The 24,571-nt window shown below is 49.5% G+C and overlaps 4 protein-coding genes across 7 annotated transcripts; 2 read left to right on the top strand and 2 right to left on the bottom strand.

Annotated features, from left to right (window-relative positions):
* Positions 1-906: 906 nt before the first annotated feature.
* On the bottom strand, positions 907-5,425 carry LOC114777122 (voltage-dependent anion-selective channel protein 2-like). Its single transcript, XM_028966936.1, has 10 exons — positions 5,302-5,425; positions 4,425-4,593; positions 3,805-3,876; positions 3,641-3,690; positions 3,123-3,275; positions 2,987-3,039; positions 2,670-2,897; positions 2,431-2,581; positions 2,289-2,346; positions 907-1,140 (listed from the first exon to the last, which is right to left on the bottom strand). Exons 1-10 carry the CDS (start codon positions 5,416-5,418, stop codon positions 1,049-1,051), a joined length of 1,143 nt encoding a protein of 380 aa, XP_028822769.1. The 5' UTR covers positions 5,419-5,425; the 3' UTR covers positions 907-1,048.
* Positions 5,008-12,576, bottom strand: LOC114777076 (sphingomyelin synthase-related protein 1-like). 4 transcript variants are annotated; one of them, XM_028966932.1, is made up of 6 exons: positions 12,513-12,576; positions 9,667-10,242; positions 8,204-8,299; positions 7,269-7,386; positions 7,033-7,183; positions 5,008-6,144 (listed from the first exon to the last, which is right to left on the bottom strand). In XM_028966932.1, exons 1-6 carry the CDS (start codon positions 12,539-12,541, stop codon positions 5,840-5,842), a joined length of 1,275 nt encoding a protein of 424 aa, XP_028822765.1. In that variant the 5' UTR covers positions 12,542-12,576; the 3' UTR covers positions 5,008-5,839. The 4 variants fall into 4 exon arrangements, with proteins under 4 accessions (XP_028822765.1, XP_028822766.1, XP_028822767.1 ...); XM_028966933.1 differs by lacking the exon at positions 12,513-12,576 and adding an exon at positions 11,643-11,798; XM_028966934.1 differs by lacking the exon at positions 12,513-12,576 and adding an exon at positions 10,979-11,435.
* LOC114777138 (dual specificity protein phosphatase 13-like) lies at positions 12,271-15,026 on the top strand. Its single transcript, XM_028966937.1, has 3 exons — positions 12,271-13,280; positions 13,663-13,880; positions 14,635-15,026. Exons 1-3 carry the CDS (start codon positions 13,153-13,155, stop codon positions 14,844-14,846), a joined length of 558 nt encoding a protein of 185 aa, XP_028822770.1. The 5' UTR covers positions 12,271-13,152; the 3' UTR covers positions 14,847-15,026.
* A 150-nt stretch (positions 15,027-15,176) lies between these two features.
* LOC114767578 (uncharacterized) lies at positions 15,177-24,527 on the top strand. The gene is made up of 8 exons (XM_028959426.1): positions 15,177-15,361; positions 17,243-17,380; positions 18,100-18,317; positions 18,771-18,947; positions 21,664-21,902; positions 22,291-22,505; positions 23,306-23,529; positions 23,644-24,527. The coding sequence occupies exons 2-8, from the start codon at positions 17,259-17,261 to the stop codon at positions 23,886-23,888; spliced, it is 1,440 nt and encodes a 479-aa protein (XP_028815259.1). The 5' UTR covers positions 15,177-15,361; positions 17,243-17,258; the 3' UTR covers positions 23,889-24,527.
* The last annotated feature ends 44 nt before the right edge of the window (positions 24,528-24,571 follow it).

Genomic DNA, 24,571 nt, shown 5'->3' with positions numbered 1-24,571 from the left:
CTGGACCAACAAGTGCTAAACACCTCTGGGAACTCCTTCAAGACTGTTGGAGAAGCATTTCAGGTGACGACCTCTTGAAGCTCATCGAGAGAATGCCAAGAGTGTGTAAAGCAGTAATCAGAGCAAAGAAACTAGAATATAAAACATGTTTTCACTTATTTCACCTTTTTTTGTTAAGTCCAGAACTCCACATGTGTTCATTCATAGTTTTGATGCCTTCAGTGAGAATCTACCAACGTAAATGGTCATGAAGATAAAGAAAACACGTTGAATGAGAAGGTGTCCAAACTTTTGGCCTGTACTGTATATATATATAAATATATAATCTAGTCACACCCCTCCAAGGTTGTAGGTTGGAGTCCCGCCCTGCTGTTTTGTGGGTGGGGTTTACATACTGTCGCTGTATTTCCTCCAACGGTACGGCACAAGGCAGGTGGGTGTGGGTGGTGTGACTGGACCCAGATTAGGAATAAGAAGTGATGGAATTCGAGTGGGACAAATGTAAAGAACTTTATTTTCAAGCTGAACAGCACAAGGTTAACTAGCAACATCCCTGTCGGCCACGTACACACGCAGAGGTCCGCGCTGGCCGAAAATCCGCTTTTTTTGGCATATAAAAAAAAAAAAAAAAAAAAAAAAAACACACAGACGGGACTGACTGGAATTACAATATGGAGGGAGGAGCAGAAAAAAAAAAGAAAGAAAAAGAAACAGACACCTTAAACGAGCAGAATAAGAGGCGTAAGTGAGGATGCTTGAATGTGTGCAAAACGGGTCGAGGTACAACAGGAAGTACTGCAGTGCAGGACAGCTGAGGTTCAGGGAGGAGGACGCCACGACACACACCCCGGGACAACAAGAGGTCACTCGCAGCCACCGAACCGAAGCGTCCCTTTCTCTTTTACTTTGGGAGGGGCTAAAATCTCGGATCAACGCACAGCGAATAACTAACAAGGAGTGAACAACACGGACGGCGCCGGGTGTCGCGTGGCTTCGTCCCTGCTGGTGGAACGCGTCCCAGAATTCCCAGAAAGTGTGGCGGCGGGCGTTAGGCTTCCAGTTCCAGCCCCAGGCCCAGCTTGTGCCCGCCGGCGTTGATGCTTTTCCCGTCCACCAGCGCCGACAGAGTGAGCTTCACGCCTGCGGCAGACAGGAAGTCAACGTTAGCGGCACGACTACAAGTTAAATAAATGAAATTTATTAAATTCTTCAAATCTGTGTGATTATTCAGTAAAACTATAATGAGCAGACCAGCGTCACCCCGACCCCACGTGACCCGATGGGTCGGGTCGAGGCTTCATTTCCACGTTTTTAAACCAGCACTCAGGTGATATGGTGAAACAGCGGCTGGTCCCCGGCGAGGCGTGGGAAAATATATCACCAATAAATAAAATCAATCAGGGACTCGTTCTGGACAACGTGAAAGAGCTGTGCAGGATTTGTAGATATTTTTAGAAAAGAATTTACTTTTCTTTTTTTTAATAAAAAAAAAAGTGAAATTTACCAGAAAATTGTTCAACTAAATCTATGCCGACCCCGAAAAGCTGAAGCGTATCGGCAGCGTTTCTTCCTCCGAGCTGCAGTACCAGGGACCCAGTCGGGTCACCAGCTGTAATGTACGCTGTGGAATACGGAAGCAGCGCAGCACGCGCCGCGCCTCGCTACGTACATCCAGCGAAGGTACCGCAGACCTGCGCTGCTTTTAAACGTCGTACAGGAGAAGCGTGCGCTCCACGGCGTACGTTCATGAACTTTAATTGCTCGTTTCGTATTCAAAAATATTCCATCATTTTCCAGGTTTTTAAATGGCCGTAGGAACGCTGGCTGCGTGCGTGCGGACATTTGAATAAAGTGGCGAGTTTTTGGCGAACCGGGAGGAAGAAACGTTCGCCACTCATCTTAGCTGGAACAAGAGCTTTTCATTGGTAGAAGCTGGTGGGCGGAGTCAGCAGTATAACCCGCCCACCTATGTTAAACTGTCTTTGACCCCCATGTGACACCCGAGCCGCTTCAGCCTCGTAAGTCTGGCGCCCGTTGCGCTTGCAAGTGAAAAAGTGATAAAATTACGTGATTGTCATTGCGAGACACAGCAGCACAGCACACGGTGCACACAGTGAAACGTGTCCTCTGCATTTAACAATCACCCTGAGTGAGCAGTGGGCACCATGACAGGGGCCCGGGGAGCAGTGTGTTGGTCCATGCCTCCTCCGCCGCAGTGATACCGGCTGTAAATAGAAGCTTCTGGAGAGACGCCGCGTTTCGTTTTAAAGAGCGCGTACGGTACGTACCCGGCCTGAGAGTCTGAGTGTAGCCGACTCCGACCAGGCTGGTGTTGTTCACTTTCGCCTGTCGAATTAACACAAAAACACAGAGAGATTCATTCCGGAAGCCAGAACTCGGAGACACGCCGCGCGTCTCACAGTCACTCACGCTAATGGCGGCGCTGGCGTCCAGCTGGTACTTGGCGGCGATGCCGAAGTGCGTGCCGTTACTTCCTGCCGTCCACGCCAGGTTAACCGCCGTCTCCAGCTTGTCGTTCACTTTCTGGTAGATGGAGCCGCCGAACGCGGTGCCGTCGTTGCTGCCGAAGCAAAACGCGCCATTCGTTAGTCGTGCGAGTAACAGCTCGTGCGCGGCGTGACGCGGCGGGGAGGAACGGGGGCGCTCACACGTTGGTGTGCAGCTGGAAGTCGCTGGTCTTGTAGCCGATGGCGAAGTTGTTCTGGGTCATCTTGGACTTGGCCGTGTCGAAGGACATCTGGTAGCCGGCCAGCCAGCCCTCGTACCCGAGCACGGCGGCGCCGTGGATGGTGGGCCCGGCGAAGTCGAAGTCCACGTCGCAGCCGAGGTTCACGAACTCGCGCTTGTAGGCCGTCTTCACCTTACCGCTCTTCTTCCTGTCGAACACGAACAAAAAAAAACTACCAGTTCGGACCCTTCTTACTCGGTGCGAGGGGCTAAACACCACAATCGCGGTGACGTTTACCCAGTATTTGGTGAGAAGGTCGTGTCAAACGTAAGTTTGAGGCCTTTGGTAATCTGGAAAGCATAAGAAGTCGTCAAAAGCCACCCCAAAATCAGCTCCACTGGACATTTTACCAGCTTTTCACCGCTCGTCACACCTGATCCTCGACGGTGATCTCGGTGCCCAGGGTGTTGTCCGTGTTCCACTTCTCGGTGAAGGTCAGCCCGTACTCCGCCCACTTGTACTTGGTCTCCAAGTTCCCGGTGACTTTGCTGGTGTCGGTGTTGGACGAACCGGATGTTTTGAACTCCTGACGATGAGACAGACAAAAAAAAAAAAAAAAAAAAAAAGGTCACGAAAGGTACGAGGAAGACGCTCATCTAGACTCTTCTCCGTCTTGGCCCCTCGGTGGTGGAATGAACTTCCAGCTCAGTCACTGAGCACCTTCACACGGCAGCTCAAGACCTTCCTCTTTAGAGAAGATTTAGATGAACTTGTAACCTTCTTCTGTATAGAAACTAGAACAGAGTGAATAAAAAGATTGTATTCATAGTTGGGGGTCCTAGTGACCCTGAACTGACCACTTCATCCATGGTGACACGGAAGCACGTTGTAAGTCGCTCTGGATACGGCCGTCTGGTAAACGGCGTAAATGTTAATGTAAGACGGACGTACCACGCCATTGGCAGACTTGGTCTTGACGTCGAGTTTGACCAAACCGAAGCCTTGGGATTAGAAAAAAAAAGAATGCATATTAAATAAATAAATAAATAAATAAATAAATAAATAAATAAATAAATGATATTTGTGAGCGATAGAAAATCGTTCGGGTGTCGTACCGTAGCCTTTGTTGAAGACGTCCTTTGCCGATTTGCCAAGGTCGCTGAATGCTGGAGGGACAGCCATTTTACCTGCAACACAGGTGTAGGACACGGTCACGCAGAAGGGGACACACCCACGGCCACACCCTCGACAATGCGTGCAAAAAACCCACAATCTATGTCAGTGTTAACTTTCCAGATTTTAATTCTGAAGTTCCGGTTCCAGTCTGGGTAAATGGAGCTGCCAGGTAATTAACTTTATTTCCACTAGAGGTAGAGGTACCGACTAAAATGGTTAAACACAGCAGCGCAGCACACGGTGACACGGTGAAACGTGTCCTCTGTATTTAACCATCATCCTTGGTGACAGTGGACACCATGACAGGCGCCCGGGGAACAGTGTGTGGGGACGGGACCATCATCAAGTGGACCTCGGTGGCACCTTCCGATTACTGGCGCTTCCTCGCCCGCCGGGACACCCCTGAGGAAGTTCTGTTTTTTTTAAACGACTGTAAACGACTCCTGAGACGAACCCCGAACCGGCGCGGGTCTCCCGGCTCAGGTAGCTTAGCACGCTAGGCTAACGGAGAAGGGCGGCCGGACGAGAGCGGAGTTTCCGCGGGGCGGCCGGGTCCTACCTGGACGCGGGGGTGAAATAAGTCCTTCTTGTGCCCGGCTGACGAGGAGCGGCTGCGGCCGGAGGGCGACGAGAGGGCGGCGTGAAGGAGACGCGTCAGAGTCGCGGAGAACTCTCGTAACCCCGCTAGGACCCCAGCTGGGAGGCGAGGTGCCCCGAGTCTCGCCGGACTAAAATTCAAATATGCAGCATTTTAACACGATAAACACTTCGTTTTTATAGCTGCGTGTGCGTGTATATATACATACACACTTTTAAAAATGTTCTTTTTTAAATTGTTTGCTAACCGAAAGTGTTTTTCAGTTTTTCCTCACCATTAACTATGTTCATCAAATATACACAATGAATGAATAATTTCCTTTTTTTTTTACGCGATCGTTGTCGAATTATTAAAATCTCTGTCTGGACAAGTACAATTATTCTGTTCCCTTACAGATTTCCATGGGCTCAGTTGATTTCTTCTGAACATTAACAACAAAAACCCATAAAAGAATGTAGGCTGATGCACATGTTCAGGTTTAATGATGACGTTTGACTGAAATTATATTTACATTTTTACTTTGTATTCATTGGAGGAGATCAGCTTGATGGTCAAACATACTTTTATTCATTCGGAAACGGTTTGATAATGGCAGATATTCCGTTTTTTTTTTTAATACATTAGAGACCTACAATACAAACGATAACCAGAAGAGGTTAGCTTAGTTATTGCTACTTTATACATTATAAAGGTAAATTCTACAACAAACCCGAATCCTGCCCCGCAATAAGTACCAGACATCACTATTAAAACAGTTAAAAGACAGCAAAAGGGTTACGATAGCAAAGGATTCGCTTCTTACAAAAACCCAGACGGGATCCAGCAGAATAGAATCTACCTGTACAGTGTAAACACGACGACCACGCCCGGAAATGTGAGACGACAGCAGCAGCAGCAGCACAACAAAGTTATTACAAGTTAAAAAGAACACTGTGCCACTCGAATCAAACGTCATTGGCAAACAGAATGACCATTAAGACAACGACTCGCCGCTTTGATTCCGCCGTTTGGCGTCGTTCGGCCTTCAGACACGTTGGTAAAACTATAAAGCAGCAGGAACGCGGCTCAGCAGGTCCGCAGAACGGGATTTCTTTGTCTCTTGGCAACTGGGTCCCTGCTTTGACGCGTTTCGGACGAGGTGCGGCGAACCGGAGGCCGGTGCCGGGTCCATGAGATGCTACTGTACAGTAAAAAGGCCCTCGATACGCTAATACTGGTACGGTCTGCGGCTGAGCAAGCTGTCGGGAGAAGAGGGAATTAATAAACGCATGCACGTCCCCTTTCTAACGACCATCCCAAAGAGAGAAGACTCCGCGCTCGGCGTTCTCAGTCCGTCTTATGGCAAGTGAAGGGTCTAGTGAAGGTGTCGCCGGGTTCTAGCCGATCAGCCTCCTGAGGAAGGCCGGTTTGGAGAAGGGCCAGCCGTACTCGTTGGGGACGGGCCCGTTCACGTTGCACTCGAAGAAGGAGAACATGGGGAACCAGATGCGCGCCCGGCGGCTCTGCTGGTAGGCGCGGGTGTTGGCCAGGGTGTGGTAGTAGAGGAAGAGTCTGGTGGTGATGTAGAACGCGATGAAGACGTCGATGGAGTAGTGTTCGTGCGCGGCCAGGATGAAGAAGATGCCGAACAGGTTCAGCACCCAGGAGAGGGTGTGGATGAAGTTCCAGCTCCTCGGGGTGTCTGCGGGCAAAACAAGCGGGCTGTCAACATACAGGTTCCACAACCAGAGGACGAGAACTCATTCCCACTACGGGGAACCGAAAGTATGAAAGAAAGTGAGGTGATTGTCATTGTGAAACACAGCACAGTGAAATTTGTCCTCTGCATTTATCCCATCACCCTGAGTGAGCAGTGGGCGGCCATGACAGGCGCCCGGGGAGCAGTGTGTGGGGACGGTGCTTTGCTCAACGGCACCTTGGCGGATCGGGATTCGAACCGGCAACCTTCTGATTACGGGGCTGCTACCCTTACACTAGACTGATGATACGTCACAGGCCACGCCCACTACGTCGTAATAGAAAACGCTTGGTCCCTCCTTTTAGTCCCTGTTGTCTTTCTACTTGCCACCTGCCACTTTACGTTCTTCTCCCGTTTCTTCGTACGCTTTCTTCTGGTGCACTTTTTAATTTTTTACAATTTCGTCCATATAGCAGCGGGTCAGTAGTGGCCTAGCGGTTAAGGAAGCGGCCCCGTAATCAGATCCGCCAAGGTGCCACTGAGCAAAGTATCGTCCCCACACACTGCTCCCCGGGCGCCTGTCATGGCCGCCCACTGCTCACTCAGGGTGATGGTTAAATGCAGAGGACACATTTCACTGTGTGCACCGCGTGCTGTGCATCACAATGACAATCACTTTCACTTTTTACACTGTAGCTACTGGACCGGCACCACGTTTCGTTCCACGGGAACCGGCTCAGGGTTTTAAAACAGCAATAATTCCTCTTCGGTTGCATAATTCGGCGAGAAGAAACGTCCCCGCGTCCTGGTTACAAAATGAGTGGCGGATTTGCAGCAATCTGAAAAGTTTAATCTAAAACGATCCTCATAATCATCGGCGGGGACATTCACATTCGGTGACGAAGAAGTTGAGCATGGTGAGGACCACGGTGTGGCCGCTGAACATGTAGTCTCCGCAGGTCTGCACGCCGGTGAGGGTCATGCCGAAGCCGCTCCAGATGGCCACGGCGCGCTGCAGCTTGGACCACATGTCCCCGTAGGTCTGGAAGAGGAGGACAGACGGTCAGGCGTCCTTCAGAAGGACAGCGGGCCGGGCTTCCTGCGTTAAATGTACGTGGAGGAGGTACCTTCCCGGAACACTGCAGGTGCTGCCCCGGCACGGAGAGCGAGGTGACGAACATGGTGATGCAGCGCAGCATGAAGACCGTCCCCATCAGGCTGCACAGCCGGCGCAGCAGGATGGACCTGCGGGAGAAAACGTCCTTCAGGGCTCTGCTCTGGACGTCCGCACGAACCGAGGCCAAAGGTCACGTCTGCGGTCCAGACGGCAACAGCTGAACCTCAGGAAGTTACTCAACAATGCGAGATCCAAGTGTCCTGCTGCCCTCTCCCAGCGGGACAAGAACTTTCCAAACAGCGAGGACGCCATTTCACCGAAATAACGGCAGAGGACCACAAATACTGACCCTTAGCATCATTCCGGGGCGGTAGTAGCCTAGCGGGTAACACGCTCGCCTGTGAACCAGAAGACCCAGGTTCAAACCCCACTTACTACCATCGTGTCCCTGAGCAGGACACTTAACCCTGAGTGTCTCCAGGGGGGGACTGTCCCTGTAACTACTGACTGTAAGTCGCTCTGGATAAGGACGTCTGGTAAACGCCATAAATTTAAATGTTGTGGGTGTTAAAAACGTTATATGGAACAATCGTGGTGGTTTTAACGGCTTCCTTTGACCTCTGGCCCTTAATCCACTGCTGTGGCCCTGGTGACCCTGTTTACCTGTGAACGTCACCCCTTCACCTCGGGCCCTTAATCCACTGCTGTGGCCCTGGTGACCCTGGTGACCCTGTTTACCTGTGAACGTCACCCCTTCACCTCCGGCCCTTAATCCACTGCTGTGACCCTGGTGACCCTGTTTACCTGTGAACGTCACCCCTTCACCTCGGGCCCTTAATCCACTGCTGTGGCCCTGGTGACCCTGTTTACCTGTGAACGTCACCCCTTCACCTCCGGCCCTTAATCCACTGCTGTGACCCTGGTGACCCTGGTGACCCTGTTTACCTGTGTCGGTGGAGGAGCAGCACCAGCAGCCAAATGTTGCACAGGATGACGCCGCACGCCTCGGCCATGGCGAAAGCCCACGGGATTCTGGGAACGCTGTGGGAGAGAGGGGCGGCCCTGGAGTTTAATCGTCGGAGACATTCGGTGAGGACGCTGCCTGGTCTCGACCACACGTGGGGCGGGGCTACACGAAGCCAGACTTGTGGACAGGATGGCGGCGAGGCAAGGACTATTGGAGTTGGGGTATAAGAATGGGAGGGGGTGGGATCCACAGGATGTGTGGGGCGGGATTACATATAGATGTGTAGAGCGTCTGGGGGCGGGGTTACAGAGAGAGTTACGCAGAAGGGTGGGGTTAACCATGTGAAGAGAAGGGCAGGGTTACACAGATGTATAGTAATGGTGGGGGCGTGGTTACACAGGGATGTGTAGAGATGTTGGGGGGGCGGGGTTACAGATACACGTGTATAGCAGGTGGGGGCACGGTTATATAGAGATGTCTAGATGGAGCAGGGTTTCACATACACATGGAGAGGGTGGGGGCAGGGTTATATCCAGACATGTAGGGTGGGCGGGATTCCACACAGACGTGTAGAGAGGGTGGGGGCGGGGTTACAGATACACGTGTAGTGTGGGGGCGTGTTTGCACAGGTACATGTAGAGAGGGTGGGGCCGGGTTACAGATACACGTGTGGACTGTGGGGGCGTGGTTGCACAGGTACATGTAGAGAGGGTGGGGGCGGGGTTACAGATACATGTGTAGTGTGGGGGCGTGGTTGCACAGGTACATGTAGAGAGGGTGGAGGCGGGGTTACAGATACACGTGTAGTGTGGGGGCGTGGTTGCACAGGGACGTGTTGAGATGTTGGGGGCGGGGTTACAGATACACGTGTAGTGTGGGGGCGTGGTTGCACAGGGACGTGTTGAGATGTTGGGGGCGGGGTTACAGATACACGTGTAGTGTGGGGCCGTGGTTGCACAGGTACATGTAGAGAGGGTGGAGGCGGGGTTACAGATACACGTGTAGTGTGGGGGCGTGGTTGCACAGGGACGTGTTGAGATGCTGGCGGGCAGAGTTAAATATACACGTGTAGAGTGTGAGGTGCGGTTAGACAGGGACATGCTGAGATGCTGGTGGGCGGGGTTACATATACACGCGTATAGCAGGTGGGGGCGCGGTTACATAGAGATGTCTAGATGGAGCAGGGTTTCACACACACATGGAGAGGGTGGGGCAGGGTTATATCCAGACATGTAGGGTGGGCGGGGTTCCACACAGTGTGCAGAGAGAGTGGCGGTAGGGTTACACAAGGACACCACGTAAGTGAAGGTGGCGTTACACATGGACAAACACCGAGTGAAGGGTGTGGTTACATCTAGACACAGGAGCTAAGTGCAGGGCGGGGTTACTCACAGACAGGGCAAGGTTACACTTACGAGGCTGAGGGCGGGGTTATGCTCACCTGTCCAGGAAGATGTCCGGCAGGGGCGGATAGGTGCGCATGTCCGGCACCCTCTCGTGCACGATCACCATGACGAAGGAGGTGAAGCCGAAGACGAACACCACGTAGACGGAGCTCACCACCGTCTTCCAGTACTCGGGGTCCAGGCGCCGGGCGTGCTGCTTGTACTTGCCGTTGGTGTACTGGTGGTACTGGTCCATTCCGGACCCGTTCCCCACAGCGTCACAGTCCCTCCCCGGGTCGCCGTTACAGAGCCAGTCGGCCCCGCCCCCGGGCAGCGGCGGGTGTCCGTCGAACGAGAGGCCCAGCTCCTCCAGCACGTCCGCATTCTGCTTCTGCAGCTTCCGGAGGGACACCATGAGACGCTTGATGTCCCCGAGCACCTTCAGCTCCAGCGGCGGGGACCGCAGGTCGTACTCGCCGAGCGTCAGCAGGCTGGTGCCGTCCAGGCGGTGCTTGTTGCACAGGAGGTCCACGTAGTCGCAGAAGCCCTCGTCCCTCAGCCACTTGGCCACGTGCTTGGTGGTCCAGCGGCGGACGCTTAACTGGGAACCGGCCATGTCCCATTCACTCCGACTGTCCAAACACACAGAAGACGCGGCATGAACGTGGTGCGGCGATGGAGAGTCGGGCTGCCGGTGGACTTTGTGTCAGACAGCAAGTTCCATTTCATCATCCTCAGAGATACGAGCTTATCAACGCAACCGACACGCCTCTACAATACGCAAGTATAATGCTCGTGGGATCGTGTGGGACGGGGAACTGTCCCCTCCGTTACGCGTACGCAGGACGTTAATGCACAAGCTAGCACGGCCCGGAGGGAGCGCCGGATAAACCGATGTTGCGCGGCTCCGGGTTCGAACCCCACTTACCACCATCGTGTCCCTGAGCAGGACAACCCCGAGTGTCCCTACGTCAACACAGGTGGGTGGTTGTAGCCTAGTGGGTAACACACTCGCCTATGAACCAGAAGACCTGGGTTCGAACCCCACTTACCACCATCGTGTCCCTGAGCAGGACAACCCCGAGTGTCCCTACGTCAACACGACAGAGTGTCCTTTTATAAGACATCTTCATATTTTACTTCTAAAACAGCGGTATCATCGGACCCCAGGAAGCTGGAAGCCGGACCCCGTGCCTCACCGTTGGGAAGAACCGACACCAACAACATTTACAGTCAGTAGTTACAGGGACAGTCCCCCCCTGGAGACACTCAGGGTTACGTGTCTTGCTCGGGGACACGATGGTAGTAAGTGGTGTTTGAACCCGGGTCTACTGGTTCATAGGCGAGTGTGTTACTGTCCATACTCACAAGATCCACTAAATGTCCAACAGGGTCAGAACGCACGTAGGTTCCAGGACGGTGAGGTCACACGACGACCAGGGAACGACACGTCCGCGCTCCTTTCGACGCGGAGAGGAAAGTCCCGCGATTAGAACATGATGATGATGATGATGATGGTGACGGGGGTGTTCCTGCTGTTATAATCGGTGTAATTACGAGGCGCGTCTCGGTACGTCACCGTGTCGTGATTCGTCGGACGCCGTCGTTGCTGGCCGCGGTGAGTCGGTTCTTGGTTCGGACCGTCCGCGGCCCCGCGTTACATTTCCCAGGATTCGCAGCGGGGGCGACGTCGCCCGACGTCGCGTTCAAGGCTGACGAGGTTAATGAATCGTTCGTGTGAACGAATCGGCTCCGTTCGACATCTAAACCGCCGCGCAGGCGCCATAGAGACAAACACGTCCCTATCAGGGTAGTAGCCTAGTGGGGTAACACACTCTACTACAAACCAGAAGACCCGGGTTCAAACCCCACTTACTACCGTCGTGTCCCTGAGCAGGACACTTAATCCTGAGTGTCTCCAGGGGGGGACTGTCCCTGTCACTACTGACTGTAAGTCGCTCTGGATAAGGGCGTCTGGTAAACGCTGGAAATGTTTCACGCGTTTAGCTGGTTAAGCCGCGGGGAGCCTCACCTGAGCCTCATGCGTGGCCAGCGGTCGCCCGGTGCGGCTTTATGTCGGGATTCTGTTCGGCGCCGCCGCCGCGTCTAGCGGGAACCATCGCGCCGTGGCCGCGCTCAGGACAAGCGGAGCGTCCGGGCCCCGCGGCCTGCGGAGACTCGCGACACTGACACCTGGCGGCCACGGCTGGGATATTACAGCAAAAACTATATATACAGTACGGGCCAAAAGTGTGGACAACTTCTCATTCAACGCGTTTTCTTTATCTTCACGACCATTTACGTTGGTAGATTCTCACTGAAGGCATCAAAACTATGAATGAACACATGTGGAGTTCTGTACTTAACAAAAAAAAGGTGAAATAAGTGAAAACATGTTTTATATTCTAGTTTCTTTGCTCTGATTACTGCTTTGCACACTCTTGGTATTCTCTCGATGAGCTTCAAGAGGTCGTCACCTGAAATGCTTCTCCAACAGTCTTGAAGGAGTTCCCAGAGGTGTTTAGCACTTGTTGGTCCAGCTCACCCCAAACCATCTGGACTGGGTTCAGGTCCGGTGACTGTGGAGGTCAGGTCTCCACTTTTTGTTAAGTACAGAACTCCACATGTGTTCATTCATAGTTTTGATGCCTTCAGTGAGAATCTACCAACGTAAATGGTCATGAAGATAAACACATTGAACGAGAAGGTGTGTCCAAATTTTGGCCTGTACTGTACATTATTAAGAACAAATATCTTCCAAACCAGTTCATTTAAAACAAGTAAAGTCAGTTATGCAAAACACGTAATTTGTAGAATTTAGATCTCGGGTTTTAGCAAGATAAAAGCTCATTTTAGTGCATTGCTAATGGTAATGACTGGTGAAATCAGAACAAAGTCTCACCCGCATTCGTCCAGCATGGGCCGATGCATTGTGACGGGTCTAAGTGCTGAATTGCTGGTGGAAATGTGTTGAGTCGAGCATGTTGTAGAATAGACACCGCTAAGCATGGCTGCTCCCCGCCCCAGAGCAAAATCCGGTTTTAGATCAGGGACGCACCTGCTGTTTTTGCCTCACTCAGACCTCGCCAAGACACAATGGAAAAGGAAAACGAGGAAAAGCCACCATCCACTGGTCCCTTTGTTCTGTCAGTATGTTTAATTCATGAGATTAGAATGAAGAAATCCCGCCTCTCTGGACCCTGGGGTCCATCATGTTGGTCTAATGCTCTGCATGTAGGAATTTGAGACTCGCAGGCCTCATGTTTGCTTTGGGATTGCGGCTCAGAACAGCAGGGCGTTAAATGTAAAGAAGCGTAATTCATTTCTGCATCAAATGTTCTACTGCCGAGGACATGGAGAAGCTCCTGGGGGCCGCAGAGGGACGGTGGCCCTGTGAGAGCGGCCACATGCTGGGGTAATCGCGTTCCAGCCGGCCACTAAATCGGGTAACTGGCCAGCGGCTGTAAACAAACACCTGTCGAGACTGATCAGCGCGGCGCGGTACAGCGCTGCCCCGCCCGCCAAATACAACAAGCGGGGACATGGCCGCTCACAAGGACCCCAGGAAGGAGTACCTGTCCGTCAAGGACCTGGAGAAAGTCCTGGATTCCTGCAAACTGGATCTGCACCAGATAGATGAAGTCTGGCCCAATATCTACATAGGAAACGTGTGAGTGTCGTGTTGACGTACTTACAGTTGTAAGTACAGTAACGGTCGAGTACAGGGTCTGAGTGCAGTACGGATTATAACGCATGCAATCATTTTATGTCTAATTCTGATGTTTTTTTTTTTTTTTTTTTAAATGTAATTTTGAACCTGTAAATGTGAATATTAAATGTCAAAAACATGAATATCCAATACAAATACAAACAGTACTACAAGTAACAACAAAAATAATCCGTTTTACTTGAACATTATGGCAGTGATTAAAAAGAAAAAAGTAAATAACAATAAATAGAAACCAGACACAAACACGGATAAATTGAATAAACTAACAGTAACAAATAATAATGATAATGAGTCCCTAACTTTCCTTTTTGTCTTCTATAAGGGGAATTGCCCAGAACAGGACGGCCCTGCAGAAGCTGGGCATCACTCACATTCTAAACGCGGCCCACTCAAAGCGCGGCAGCATAGGGGACCAGCGTTTCTATGGCAACAGCTTTGTGTACTGCGGCATTCCAGCAGAAGACTCCACCTACTTCGACCTGGACGTCTACTTCAGACCGGCGGCTGACTTCATCCACAAAGCGCTGAAGTCGTCTGACGGTGAGTCCAATTAAACAAACAGAAAGTGTATTGATGTTTCCAGCTACTTCCTTTTTCCCCATAATGCACCTACCCACTCTTGTCTGTACATACAGTAGAGGCAAAACGTTTGGACACCTTCTCATTCGATGTGTTTTCTTTATCTTCATGACCATTTACGTTGGTAGATACTCACTGAAGGCATCAAAACTATGAATGAACACATGTGGAGTTATGTACTTAACAAAAAAATAAGTGAAATAAGTGAAAACATGTTTTATATTCTAGTTTCTTTGCTCTGGTTACTGCTTTACACACTCTTGGCATTCTCTCGATGAGCTTCAAGAGGTCGTCACCTGAAATGCTTCTCCAACAGTCTTGAAGGAGTTCCCAGAGGTGTTTAGCACTTGTTGGTCCAGCTCACCCCAAACCATCTGGATTGGGTTCAGGTCCGGTGACTGTGGAGGTCAGGTCTCCACTTTTTGTTAAGTACAGAACTCCACATGTGTTAATTCATAGTTTTGATGCCTTTAGTGAGAATCTACCAACATAAATGGTCATGAAGATAAAGAAAACATTAAATGAGAAGGTGTCCAAAACTTGTGGCCTGTACTGTATATACAGTATATATTTCTGAACATGAAAGGTCCGTTGGGGATTCATTTGAAGGAGATGGTCTGGGCCGCATGCAGACCCCATTGGGATAGAGTATTTCCATCCTGGAGCCCGTCCATGTTGCCTGTCATTAACAAGATGACTGTCCTCTCCACTTCAGGGAAGGTTCTGGTGCACTGCATCATGGGAATGAGCCGTTCATCCACCCTTGTGCTGGCCTATCTGATGCTCTACCACCACATGCCCCTGCGCTACGCCATTCAGAAAGTCATTAAGAAGAGAGCCATCTACCCAAACAGGAACTTCCTGGCTCTGCTGCTGGACCTCGACCTTCAGCTGAAGACCAAGCGGAAGACGTGCTCCATCCTGTGAGGCCGGACGGACATGCTGTAACGAACTGGCACCTGGTTTTGCCCATGACCGGGTGTCTGGGACACACACACACACACACCCAGCCACTTTCAAAATTGCCAGTTTATACTTTATCATACAAGTGCTTATTTTGTTATTACTAGATTCACTGTGGACCAAAGAAATCAAATAAAAAGAAAACATGCGAGTCGTGTCTGAGATTAATCACGGAATGAGAAAGTACACAACGCGTATGAATATGTTGAGTAAAAGTCGACGAGGAGCACATTAAAAAAAGCTGCGGCCTTATTTCTAAACTGGGCTCCTTAAGAATGAGGTCGGCTATTTTGGGACATGTGGCATGCAGCGCAGCGCAGCCCGCGAGAGGGCCGGACGTCAACTGCAGCCGCTTTTATTCACTCACGAAGACGCAAAAAACGCCCTGCAGCCAGTGGCCGACGGGTTGAACCAGAGGGAACGTTCCAGAGGAACGTTCCGCTAACTGCCACATCTCCACAAGCAGCGTTCTAAGGCAGGTGAGCGTGTGTTCAGGAGTCTAGGAGGGTTCGGTTCTGTTTGTTACCAATAACTGTAATGTTGATATCTGGAAGAACTCATTGCCCATAATTTACATTTTACGCCATTTACCAGACGGCCGTATCCAGAGCGACTTACAACGTGCTTCCATGTCACCATGGACGAAGTGGTCAGTTCTGGTTCACCAGGACCCCCAACTATGAATACAATCTTTTTATTCACTCTGTTCTAGTTTCTATACAGAAGTCAGACAAGAAGAAGGTTACAAGTTCATCTAAATCTTCTCTAAAGAGGAAGGTCTTGAGCTGCCGTGTGAAGGTGCTCAGTGACTGAGCTGTTCTGACCTCGAGGGGAAGTTCATTCCACTTCCTAGGGGACAAGACAGAAGAGTCTAGAAGAGTGTCTTCCTCATAGATAGCAAGATCCTGATGTGGTGAAGAATCTGCTGGAATCTATATTAGTTTGGTTTTGGTGGGGGTGGTAGTAGCCTAGGGGTAACACACTCACCTATGAACCAGAAGACACAGGTTCAAACCCCACTTACTACCATCGTGTCCCTGAGCAGGACACTTAACCCTGAATGTCTCCAAGGGGGGGGCTGTCCCTGTAACTACTGATTGTAAGTCGCTCTGGATAAGGGCGTCTGGTAAATGCTGTAAATGTAAATGTAGATGATGGGCTGCCAGCCAAGATGAAATGCAGAGATCTTGGAGGAAGCATGTACATCTGAGGGAGGAAACGAGAAGATGAGTTTTGTCAGCATAGAAGTGGTAGGATAACCAATGTTAGGAAATGGCCTCACCAAGTGATCTTGTGTAGAGGGAGAAAAGGAGGGGACCGAGTATTGAGGCCTGAGGGACACCAGTGGAGAGTCTGTGTGAAGCAGGTCTTGATCCTTTCCAAGTCACTTGTTAAGACCGCTCATCAAGGTAGGAAGCAAGCCACTGCCATGCTGAGCCCCAAATTCCAAGCCTCTTCAGGACAGACAGGAGAGTCTTGTGGTTAACTGTGTCAAATGCTGCAGAGAGGTCGTGGAGAGTAAGAACAGATGAGAGTTTTGCTGATCTGGCCCCATGTAGCTTCTCAGAAACAGCCAGAAGGGCCGTCTCAGTAGAATGACCTGCTCTACAGCCAGACTGGTTGGGATCTAGGACACAGCGCTCAAGGGCCTTAGAAAGAAACAAGAGAAGAGACACTGGTCGGTAGTTGTTGATGTCTGCAGGATCAGCCGTGGGATTCTTTAGAATTAGAAGAACCCTGGCTGTTTTAAAGACAGATGGTACATGACCAGATGTAATGCAGTTCCAGAGACGATTTAAACTGGTTGAGATGTCTTATAAGAGGACTGCGAAGGTGCACACAGAACAGGAAGTGGGAGGGAAGGACAGGGAGGAAACGGGGACGAGAAGAGGGCGTCGCCTCAGGAAATGTGACGAGAGCAGCAGCCCCTGCACAATGTCTCGGGAGAGGAGAAGATCTCGGGTCCCTGCTCCGGCGCAGAAGGAACCAAGATGCTGCGGGGCTATAATTCATAAACAGCTGATGGTAGAAAGAGAGAGAGGACTGTGGGTAGTAAAGTTGACATGAACCCTTTTTCAAACTGTAAATTATGAAACGTGTGACATTTCTAACATAGGTCATCTTGAAAGTGAAGCAGAAGTGATTATTTTGTCATTTGAACCCGCAACCTTCCGATTATGAGTCCACTTCCTTATCCGCCAGGCCACCACTGTCGTCAGTTAAAACTCAGGTTTGCAACTCTTCACGATGTACTTTTAAGGAAGGTCGGTCTGAATTGTTGTGATTGAACAAGTTGGAAGGGTTTTTTTGGGTTTGGGACTGATGGACTGTGTCTAAATTAAATGACCTGTTGCCTGCAGTCGGAGATGCACAGAGATGAGTGACGAAGGTCCCTACAAAACCCCGCCAGCCTGCGAGCTGCAGAGACTGCTGTGGGTGAAGAAGGTGGGACGCGAGCACATGGACGAGGTCTGGCCCCGCATCTACATTGGAGACATGTGAGAGCGTTGGAATAATATTCCATTTTAATATTCACGTTTAAAAAAAAAAAAAAAAAAAAAAAAGTGTGTGGGGACGGCACTTCCTTAACCACCAAGCCACCACTACATACAGTCCAAGTCTGGACACCTTCTCATTCAACGTGTTTTCTTTATCTTCATGACTATTTACGTTGGTAGATTCTCACTGAAGGCACCAAAACTATGAATGAACACATGTGGAGTTCTGTACTTAACAAAAAGTGGAGACCTGACCTCCACAGTCACCGGACCTGAACCCAGTCCAGATGGTTTGGGGTGAGCTGGACCAACAAGTGCTAAACACCTCTGGGAACTCCTTCAAGACTGTTGGAGAAGCATTTCAGGTGACGACCTCTTGAAGCTCATTGAGAGAATGCCAAGAGTGTGTAAAGCAGGAATCAGAGCAAAGAAACTAGAATATAAAACATGTTAATCTTTTTTTGTTAAGTACATAAAATGTAAATGGTCATGAACATAAAGAAAACACGTTGAATGAGAAGGGGTGTCCACAATTTGGCCTGTACTGTAACATACATTTAACATTTATTCATGTGTAAAAATGAAAAGAAAATTTTTAAAAATTAGTATATAAAATGTAAAGGTACAATAACACTAATATTTCTTCTTCTGCCGTCTTGAGATGTTCAGACATGGGGATTTTCCATCAGTAACTGGGTGAGGTTGTGTTACCTGGGCAGGTACGCCGCTAAAGACAAGCGGGCACTGCAGAGTAACGGAATCAGCCACGTCCTGAACGCCGCGCACGGCAAGTACAACGTCAACACAGGAGCCGAGTTCTACGGTGACACCGACATCACGTACCACGGCGTGGAGGCCTGTGACGCGCCCTCGTTCGACATGAGCCCCTTCTTCCACTCGGCGGCCGATTTCATCAAGAGCTGCGTGGACGGCGGAGGTATTTACCCACGTCATGGAAGGACACCTGCAAGCATTTTATTGGAATAGTCAACCTGAAGGAAAAGACAGACGCTCCATTCAACTCTCAGTTTGTTCCCCCACTTATTTATATTGATAATATTATATAGTATTGTGATTATAATTTAGTTTGAAACTGGGTCTATGTTGATCAGTTCGGCCATGAAAATTGCCCGTAAACATCCACAAATTCTCAAATTTCCGTTCTTTTCGAACCTTTAAAAGTGTGTATGGTAAGAACCAGGCTGGACGGGCTCGTGCGGAAGCTGATGTTTGAGGCGGCGGGCTGAGCTGAGACCTCAGCTGACCTGCTCAGACGGATTTATTACTGAGAAACGTTACACTTCCCTCTCTTGTTCAGCCGGATGCCAGGAACTGTGCGTGTCATGAATTGCGGAGTACACAGTTTGACCCTTGACCTTTCTGTTGACAGGTAAGGTGCTGGTCCACTGCGCGATGGGCCTCAGCCGCTCGTCCACGCTGGTCCTGGCCTACCTGATGCTTCATGAGGGCGTGACCCTGGTGGACGCCATCAAGGCCGTGGCGGTGAACCGGAACATCTGCCCCAACGACGGATTTCTGGAGCAGCTCCGCCACCTCGACCAGAAACTCCACTGATATGGATATACTGCAAGGTTGTTATTACTTTTAATTCACAGTAAAACCAGAACAATAAAACAATTTCTTTATGAGCTCCTACCACTATAAAGTACAATTATCTCATTACGGCTTCACTGCACCAGACGCTCCTCAGCCAGTCCTCCCGGCGCCTGGACGTGATTTTGTGACTCTCACAGCAATCTATAATTATCTGACAGCCAACGAGGGACGCACCGTCCAAAAATAACTCTTCCGCTGGCAAGGGCACAGCACGAGTGCCCAGGAAAGCAGGAAGGGAGAAAAGGAGGACGGGTGAAGTGGCCGAAAACGACCTTTGTGCAGAACTAACACGAGCGGCTACACAGCCTTTTTAGAGGTCAGAGGTCAGGTTGCATTAGCGAACAAGGTTTAACTAAGTCTTATTGGTGAGCTTATTGGTGATACTAAAACACCGCACCAAATGTATTTTAAAAGAATGATGCAGAGAATGGTGGATTTGATCAAAAAGCCCAGCACCTCGGAACTTCTCCATCTTCTTCAGAAGAACCGCCAGCCAAAGGCTGGCCCACTAGCAAAAGCTAGATAGAAAGTGCATTTTTTGTTGTTCTATACAAGACAGTGAATCTCGCAAATGTTCTTCAGTTCTGATCAGCGAAAGTATTACTAGAACAAGGCACATTAAAAGCAAAGAAGGGGAGGGGGAACACCGGAGGAAGACATGAGGCAGGACGTTGCAAACTCATTTAAAGTATGACTAGTGTTCATGGTGGTAAAATATTTATCAGATGGTTTCTGCACTTTTTTTGAGACATTTTTGTGGAGAAAAAAAAACACTGCTTGCCAGATTTTGACCTACATAGAGACTCTTTTTTTTAAAAACATCAATTCTGAAAACACCATTAAAAGTTAATCTTCTGGTCTTCAGAAATAATTACAAACCAACAAAAATAACCAGCAAGCAGACTGGGTTCTCGGACCTGGGTTCTCCTCAGACATGGAGGTCCAGTACTGCAGAGCAGAAGCACCATACAACAAGGACTTTGACCTCCTTCCTCCCAACTGCAGAGTTCATCCATGAAGGAATCTCCCCAAAAGGTCAGTTCCTCTGTACGCATCTTCATGTGAGAAGACCCATCGTGCTAATTGTTCGTTTCCACACCGTAGCTGTGTGCACTGGCAGGTCGGGTCTTGGTTGCTCGGTCTACCTCATGATCGGGGAGGGGCTGGCGCTCCGGGAGGCCCAACTCCACTGATTGGACGCTGCCCTGGAACGGCCGACTGTTCGGTTTTAAAGAACGTTAGTAAAAGTGTGAAATGCTGCCACCACAGCAATGCTCACTGTTTTTTACGCATTTGTTAAATGGACTAGATAACTTCATGCACGTTATTTCATAGTTTGGAGACCCATAAATGAGTCGGGGGCGATTTGTTTGCTAGTGTTAAGTTAAAGGCGGGTAAGATATGAATATATGGCTGTGAAATGATCCCTTGCTTTGAATTAAAGACAATGGACATCTGGCTCTCAAATGTTCACTGACACTCTTAAATACATTTTGTCGTAGTGAATTAATCAAATTAACATTAGTAAGAAAGTGCTGGTTCACTGATCTACAGTTAGTGTCTAAACAAAGGATAGTGATGTAGCTGCTTGCAACAACAAAAAAAAAAGAAGCCTGTACTGAGCGCGCATACACGACATTCTTTGTCAGATTCAGGAGTTTTTCCCTCATAGTTTGACGACGAGGAACGCAGAACCAGTCAAAGATCTGACTTTTCATGGTGCCTGGTCCACGCAGACATTGTCCCACCTGAATGGACTCGATCCTTCCAGAATCCTTGTTTTACTTTTTACTTTGACTTCACTCATTTGCACACCTTCACCCTACCACATATACACATATTTTATGTTAAAGACATACAAGTGTAATATTTGGTTATGTTTGAAATATTTGCATATTGGTTCATTGTATACTTGCAATATTTGCAATACTGTGGTCTGTACAGTCGCTAAAGCATCTCACTGCATATCGTACCGTGTATGACTGTGTACGTGACAAATAAAATTTGAATCTGAGCTGTCAGTCAAGGCGATACAGCAGAATATTTGTGGACGTTTCCTTTCTGACTTGTGAGTCCGTTGAGAAATCGTTTTTGGGGGGAGAGAAAAAAATAAATAAAAAATTGAGGCACGTAATAAATAATGATGATGATGTGAGGACGCGCTCATTCTCTCCTTTTTTCTTAATCCCATCGAGACCAAGACCGCAAAAAGCTCAACTTCAAAACCAGTTTGAAGAACAGAGCCCAGTGTGTTCAGAACCTTTTACAATCTAGACTGAAAAATCTCTGATTTTACGGAGGTCACCGGACGGCGGAGGTCGCGCTCGCCACGGCGACGGCTTCCTAACCCATGAAGATCTCACACCAGGAGCTGTCAGTACAACATCCATCCTGCCCACGAATCTGCCTCGCCGAGCGTCGGTCTTTGAAGGGAGATGAAACGGCCGCCGGCGGCGCCGACGGGGGCCCGGCCCTCCGGGGCCGTAATGAAAGGAATGGGATATCACAGGTTTAAGGATTTCTCCGTCGGGCCGGATGACTGCAGAAGTGAAGGATGAGAGGGAGGTGGAGGGGATGAAAAGCGGCCCTTTTCACCGACCGGATTGATGAAGGGTTCGGCGGATAATCACCGCGACGTTTGCGCGGAGATCGGGCTCTCGTTTCAGGACGACGGGAGATCCGCGATTACATCAGACAAAATGATGAAGATGAGCTTTCCAGAAGCTCATCTTTAATCAGTCACTCGTCCGCACACCCGCCGGCGAGTGTCCTACCTCCGTCACGAGCGGGGCGGGGCCCCGAGCCATCTAAAAATACCCGCAGGCAAGATTCCGGCCGCCACCGTGTCACACACTGGCGTCCCGCGCCCAGGAAACGGACCCGTTCCGCTCAGCTCGGAGTCCAGGTAATAATCCCTGCACTTTCCTTCAATGGCTCCTTCTGACCAAGTTACTGACTCAAGATACCGACCGATGCGGTATTAGAACCGTAATTAGAGCCGGAACCCCACTTCTTCTCCACCCAAACACAACATGGAGGCGCAGGAGAAGATACACACACACACACACACACACACACACACACACGTTCATTACAACGCCACTGGAGGCATGTTTCACACAGCATATCATATCTACACAAGCTTCTTACAGAGGACAACTCACAGGGACCTTCAACCTTGGCAGTTCCAGAGCAGACAAATTATTTCCATCTAAATGAACACGGCATTACCAACATCACAAAACTCCTTACAAAAGCAGCGGCGAATTTAACTGGTGAAACCTGCTTTAAAGGAAGCCTCTCTGGACCAGCAGTGGCCGAACATGATGGCTTCTCGCAGCAGAACGCCAGGCAAAAGAATAAAGGTCCCAAAGAAAGCAGCGCCTGAAAAGGAGGCGGAGGAGTACGTCACGCCAGGCGGCTACGAGCTGGAGAAGCTCCTGAACCGCGGGTGTGTGGAGTACACCCGGGTCAACGAGGTGTGGCCCAACGTCTTCATCGGAGACGAGTAAGTCTCAACCGAAAGGTCGGGCAGGCTTCAAAAAAATTTAAACTAAAAATTCCAACAAGAAGATTATGGATGTTATTCTTGGAATACCTGTATGTTCTGGAAAAGCTCTGGCAATCATGCATGTTGATAGAAAGGACAGGATAAAAAATAAAATTGTCATGTTTTCCAGGAGGAATAGATATTTCGATTCTGAAAAGCCCACCGGTGATCTGCCAAAATAAACACACATTAAACCCATGAATTACAATCAAAAAGACCCAATTAGCAGTGAATTACGTGACACTAAGTTAGTCTGGTCAATAAATGTTAACTATTTTGAATGAAATAACTAGATATAATATCATTATTATATGGTTCACACACTAGTTAGCTACAGTCGCCTTGAACCGCTAATATTCAGCAGCGCCTTAAGACTTTTCATTAAGACTCAAATTATATAAAAAATTCTTATAAAATTTTTTAAAAGTAACTTGAACTTGGCTTAAAAACCAAACGGAAAATGGTAAATGTCGCTACTTAAGCTAAATGCTAAAATGCTCATAAAGTCTTGAGCGAGGGGACTTACAGTCAGTAGATACAGGGACAGTCCCCCTGGAGACGCTCAGGGTTAACTGTCCTACTCGGGGACGTGATGGTGGTAAGTGGGGACGAACCTGGGACTTTGTGGTCTTCTGGTTCGTGGGCGAGCGTCTCACCCACTTTTACCCACTAGACAGTACACAGCACTCGTGCTCTCAAGTTACATTCTGGAACGTTCCCAACCGGAGTGCAGCAGGTATAATATTACATCTCTGTAGGGAAACCGCCAGGAGCCGCCACGGCCTGGAGAGGATGGGCGTAACCCACGTCCTGAACGCCGCGGAGGGGACGTGGAACTGTGTGGACACCGGCGCGGATTACTACAGCGGCATGGGCGTCGCCTACTACGGGGTGGCGGCAGAGGACGTGCCGGGCTTCGATATCAGCCAGTACTTCTACCCGGCCGGACTCTTCATTGACCAGACCCTCAGCAGACCAGAGAGTAAGACTGGACTCGATTTAAAACCAGTAGTTACAGGGACAGTCCCCCCCTGGAGACACCCAGTGTCCTGCTCAGGGAAACGATGGTAGTAATGTGTCTCTGTTGGCGCTGCAGATAAGCTGCTGGTGCACTGCGTGCTGGGCCGGAGCCGCTCGGCCACGCTGGTCCTGGCCTACCTCATGATCTACAAGGAAATGACCCTGGTCGACGCCATCGAGCACGTGAAGCGGCGCAGGCGGATCGTCCCCAACTGGGGCTTCCTGAAGCAGCTGCGACGACTGGACACCTGCCTGCTGGAACAGAGACGAGCCGGGGCGGCTTCTGGAAAAGTCCCACAAGCGGAAGCCAAGGACCGATGAGTCCGGTTAAGAGCGAAATACGGAACTTGGCACTCGGCAGCGGCTGCGACCCAACTGGGAGGATTCAGAGAAGCAGGAGAATTTTGCACATGGTTGATCATAATTTATTTTTTCCGCTAGAAATGTACAGCATTTGTATTTGAACTAAGTGGTACCTCATAAATACATGACTTGTCATTTCCTCCTATCTGTACAAATGAGCGGGTGTGGCCCGTTCCGTCTCCCCTCTCCTACGGTACCAGCCACTCTGGTACGAAGGCTACAAAAGAGCGATAAGAACAGAACACAGAAGTACAGGTAGCTTTTTACATGCAGAGCATTAGCGCCGTTTGGTCTATTCACAGGCTGGACACCACATTTATGTAAAATATAAATCCAACATTTTATAAAGATAGAAAAGAAATCTACACATGGAATGAACGTGTAAATTCAAAGGCCCCCCCTCTTTTGTAAAATAATAACTCTGGACCAGTTATTAAGTTTCTATATTTATAATCTTTTGCTCCCCCCCCCCCATTTCCGCTTTGAAATGTCTCTGAACTGAATTGGGTACAAACTGCGATATAAGTTTTTATTATTATTATTATTATTATTCTGACACATCAGTCTGCAATATAAAACAGAAAGCTGCCATGAAGAAATTTGTTACAAAGAGTTCAGAATTATACATACAATTCAGATCA

This window comes from Denticeps clupeoides, chromosome 2 (assembly GCF_900700375.1).
Source record: "Denticeps clupeoides chromosome 2, fDenClu1.1, whole genome shotgun sequence".
Classification (NCBI taxonomy): Eukaryota; Metazoa; Chordata; class Actinopteri; order Clupeiformes; family Denticipitidae; genus Denticeps; species Denticeps clupeoides.
Note: the sequence above shows the minus strand (reverse complement) of the source record. Positions and strands in the feature narration are given on the sequence as shown.

Coding starts and splice junctions, on each gene's coding strand:
- LOC114777122 (XM_028966936.1), bottom strand. CDS start 5,418: ATGACGTTTGATTCGAGTGGCACAGTGTTCTTTTTAACTTGTAATAAC. Junction 3,691..3,804: donor CGTCTTCAACAAAGGCTACG/GTACGACACCCG, acceptor TCTAATCCCAAG/GCTTCGGTTTGGTCAAACTC. Junction 2,898..2,986: donor ACCTTCTCACCAAATACTGG/GTAAACGTCACC, acceptor CGTGTTCGACAG/GAAGAAGAGCGGTAAGGTGA.
- LOC114777076 (XM_028966932.1), bottom strand. CDS start 12,541: ATGCATCGGCCCATGCTGGACGAATGCGG. Junction 7,387..8,203: donor CTGCTCCTCCACCGACACAG/GTAAACAGGGTC, acceptor TTTCTCCCGCAG/GTCCATCCTGCTGCGCCGGC. Junction 6,145..7,032: donor CAACTTCTTCGTCACCGAAT/GTGAATGTCCCC, acceptor TTTTGCCCGCAG/ACACCCCGAGGAGCTGGAAC.
- LOC114777138 (XM_028966937.1), top strand. CDS start 13,153: ATGGCCGCTCACAAGGACCCCAGGAAGGAGTACCTGTCCGTCAAGGAC. Junction 13,281..13,662: donor AATATCTACATAGGAAACGT/GTGAGTGTCGTG, acceptor GTCTTCTATAAG/GGGAATTGCCCAGAACAGGA. Junction 13,881..14,634: donor AGCGCTGAAGTCGTCTGACG/GTGAGTCCAATT, acceptor TCTCCACTTCAG/GGAAGGTTCTGGTGCACTGC.
- LOC114767578 (XM_028959426.1), top strand. CDS start 17,259: ATGAGTGACGAAGGTCCCTACAAAACCCCGCCAGCCTGCGAGCTGCAG. Junction 17,381..18,099: donor CGCATCTACATTGGAGACAT/GTGAGAGCGTTG, acceptor TTACCTGGGCAG/GTACGCCGCTAAAGACAAGC. Junction 23,530..23,643: donor GACCCTCAGCAGACCAGAGA/GTAAGACTGGAC, acceptor TTGGCGCTGCAG/ATAAGCTGCTGGTGCACTGC.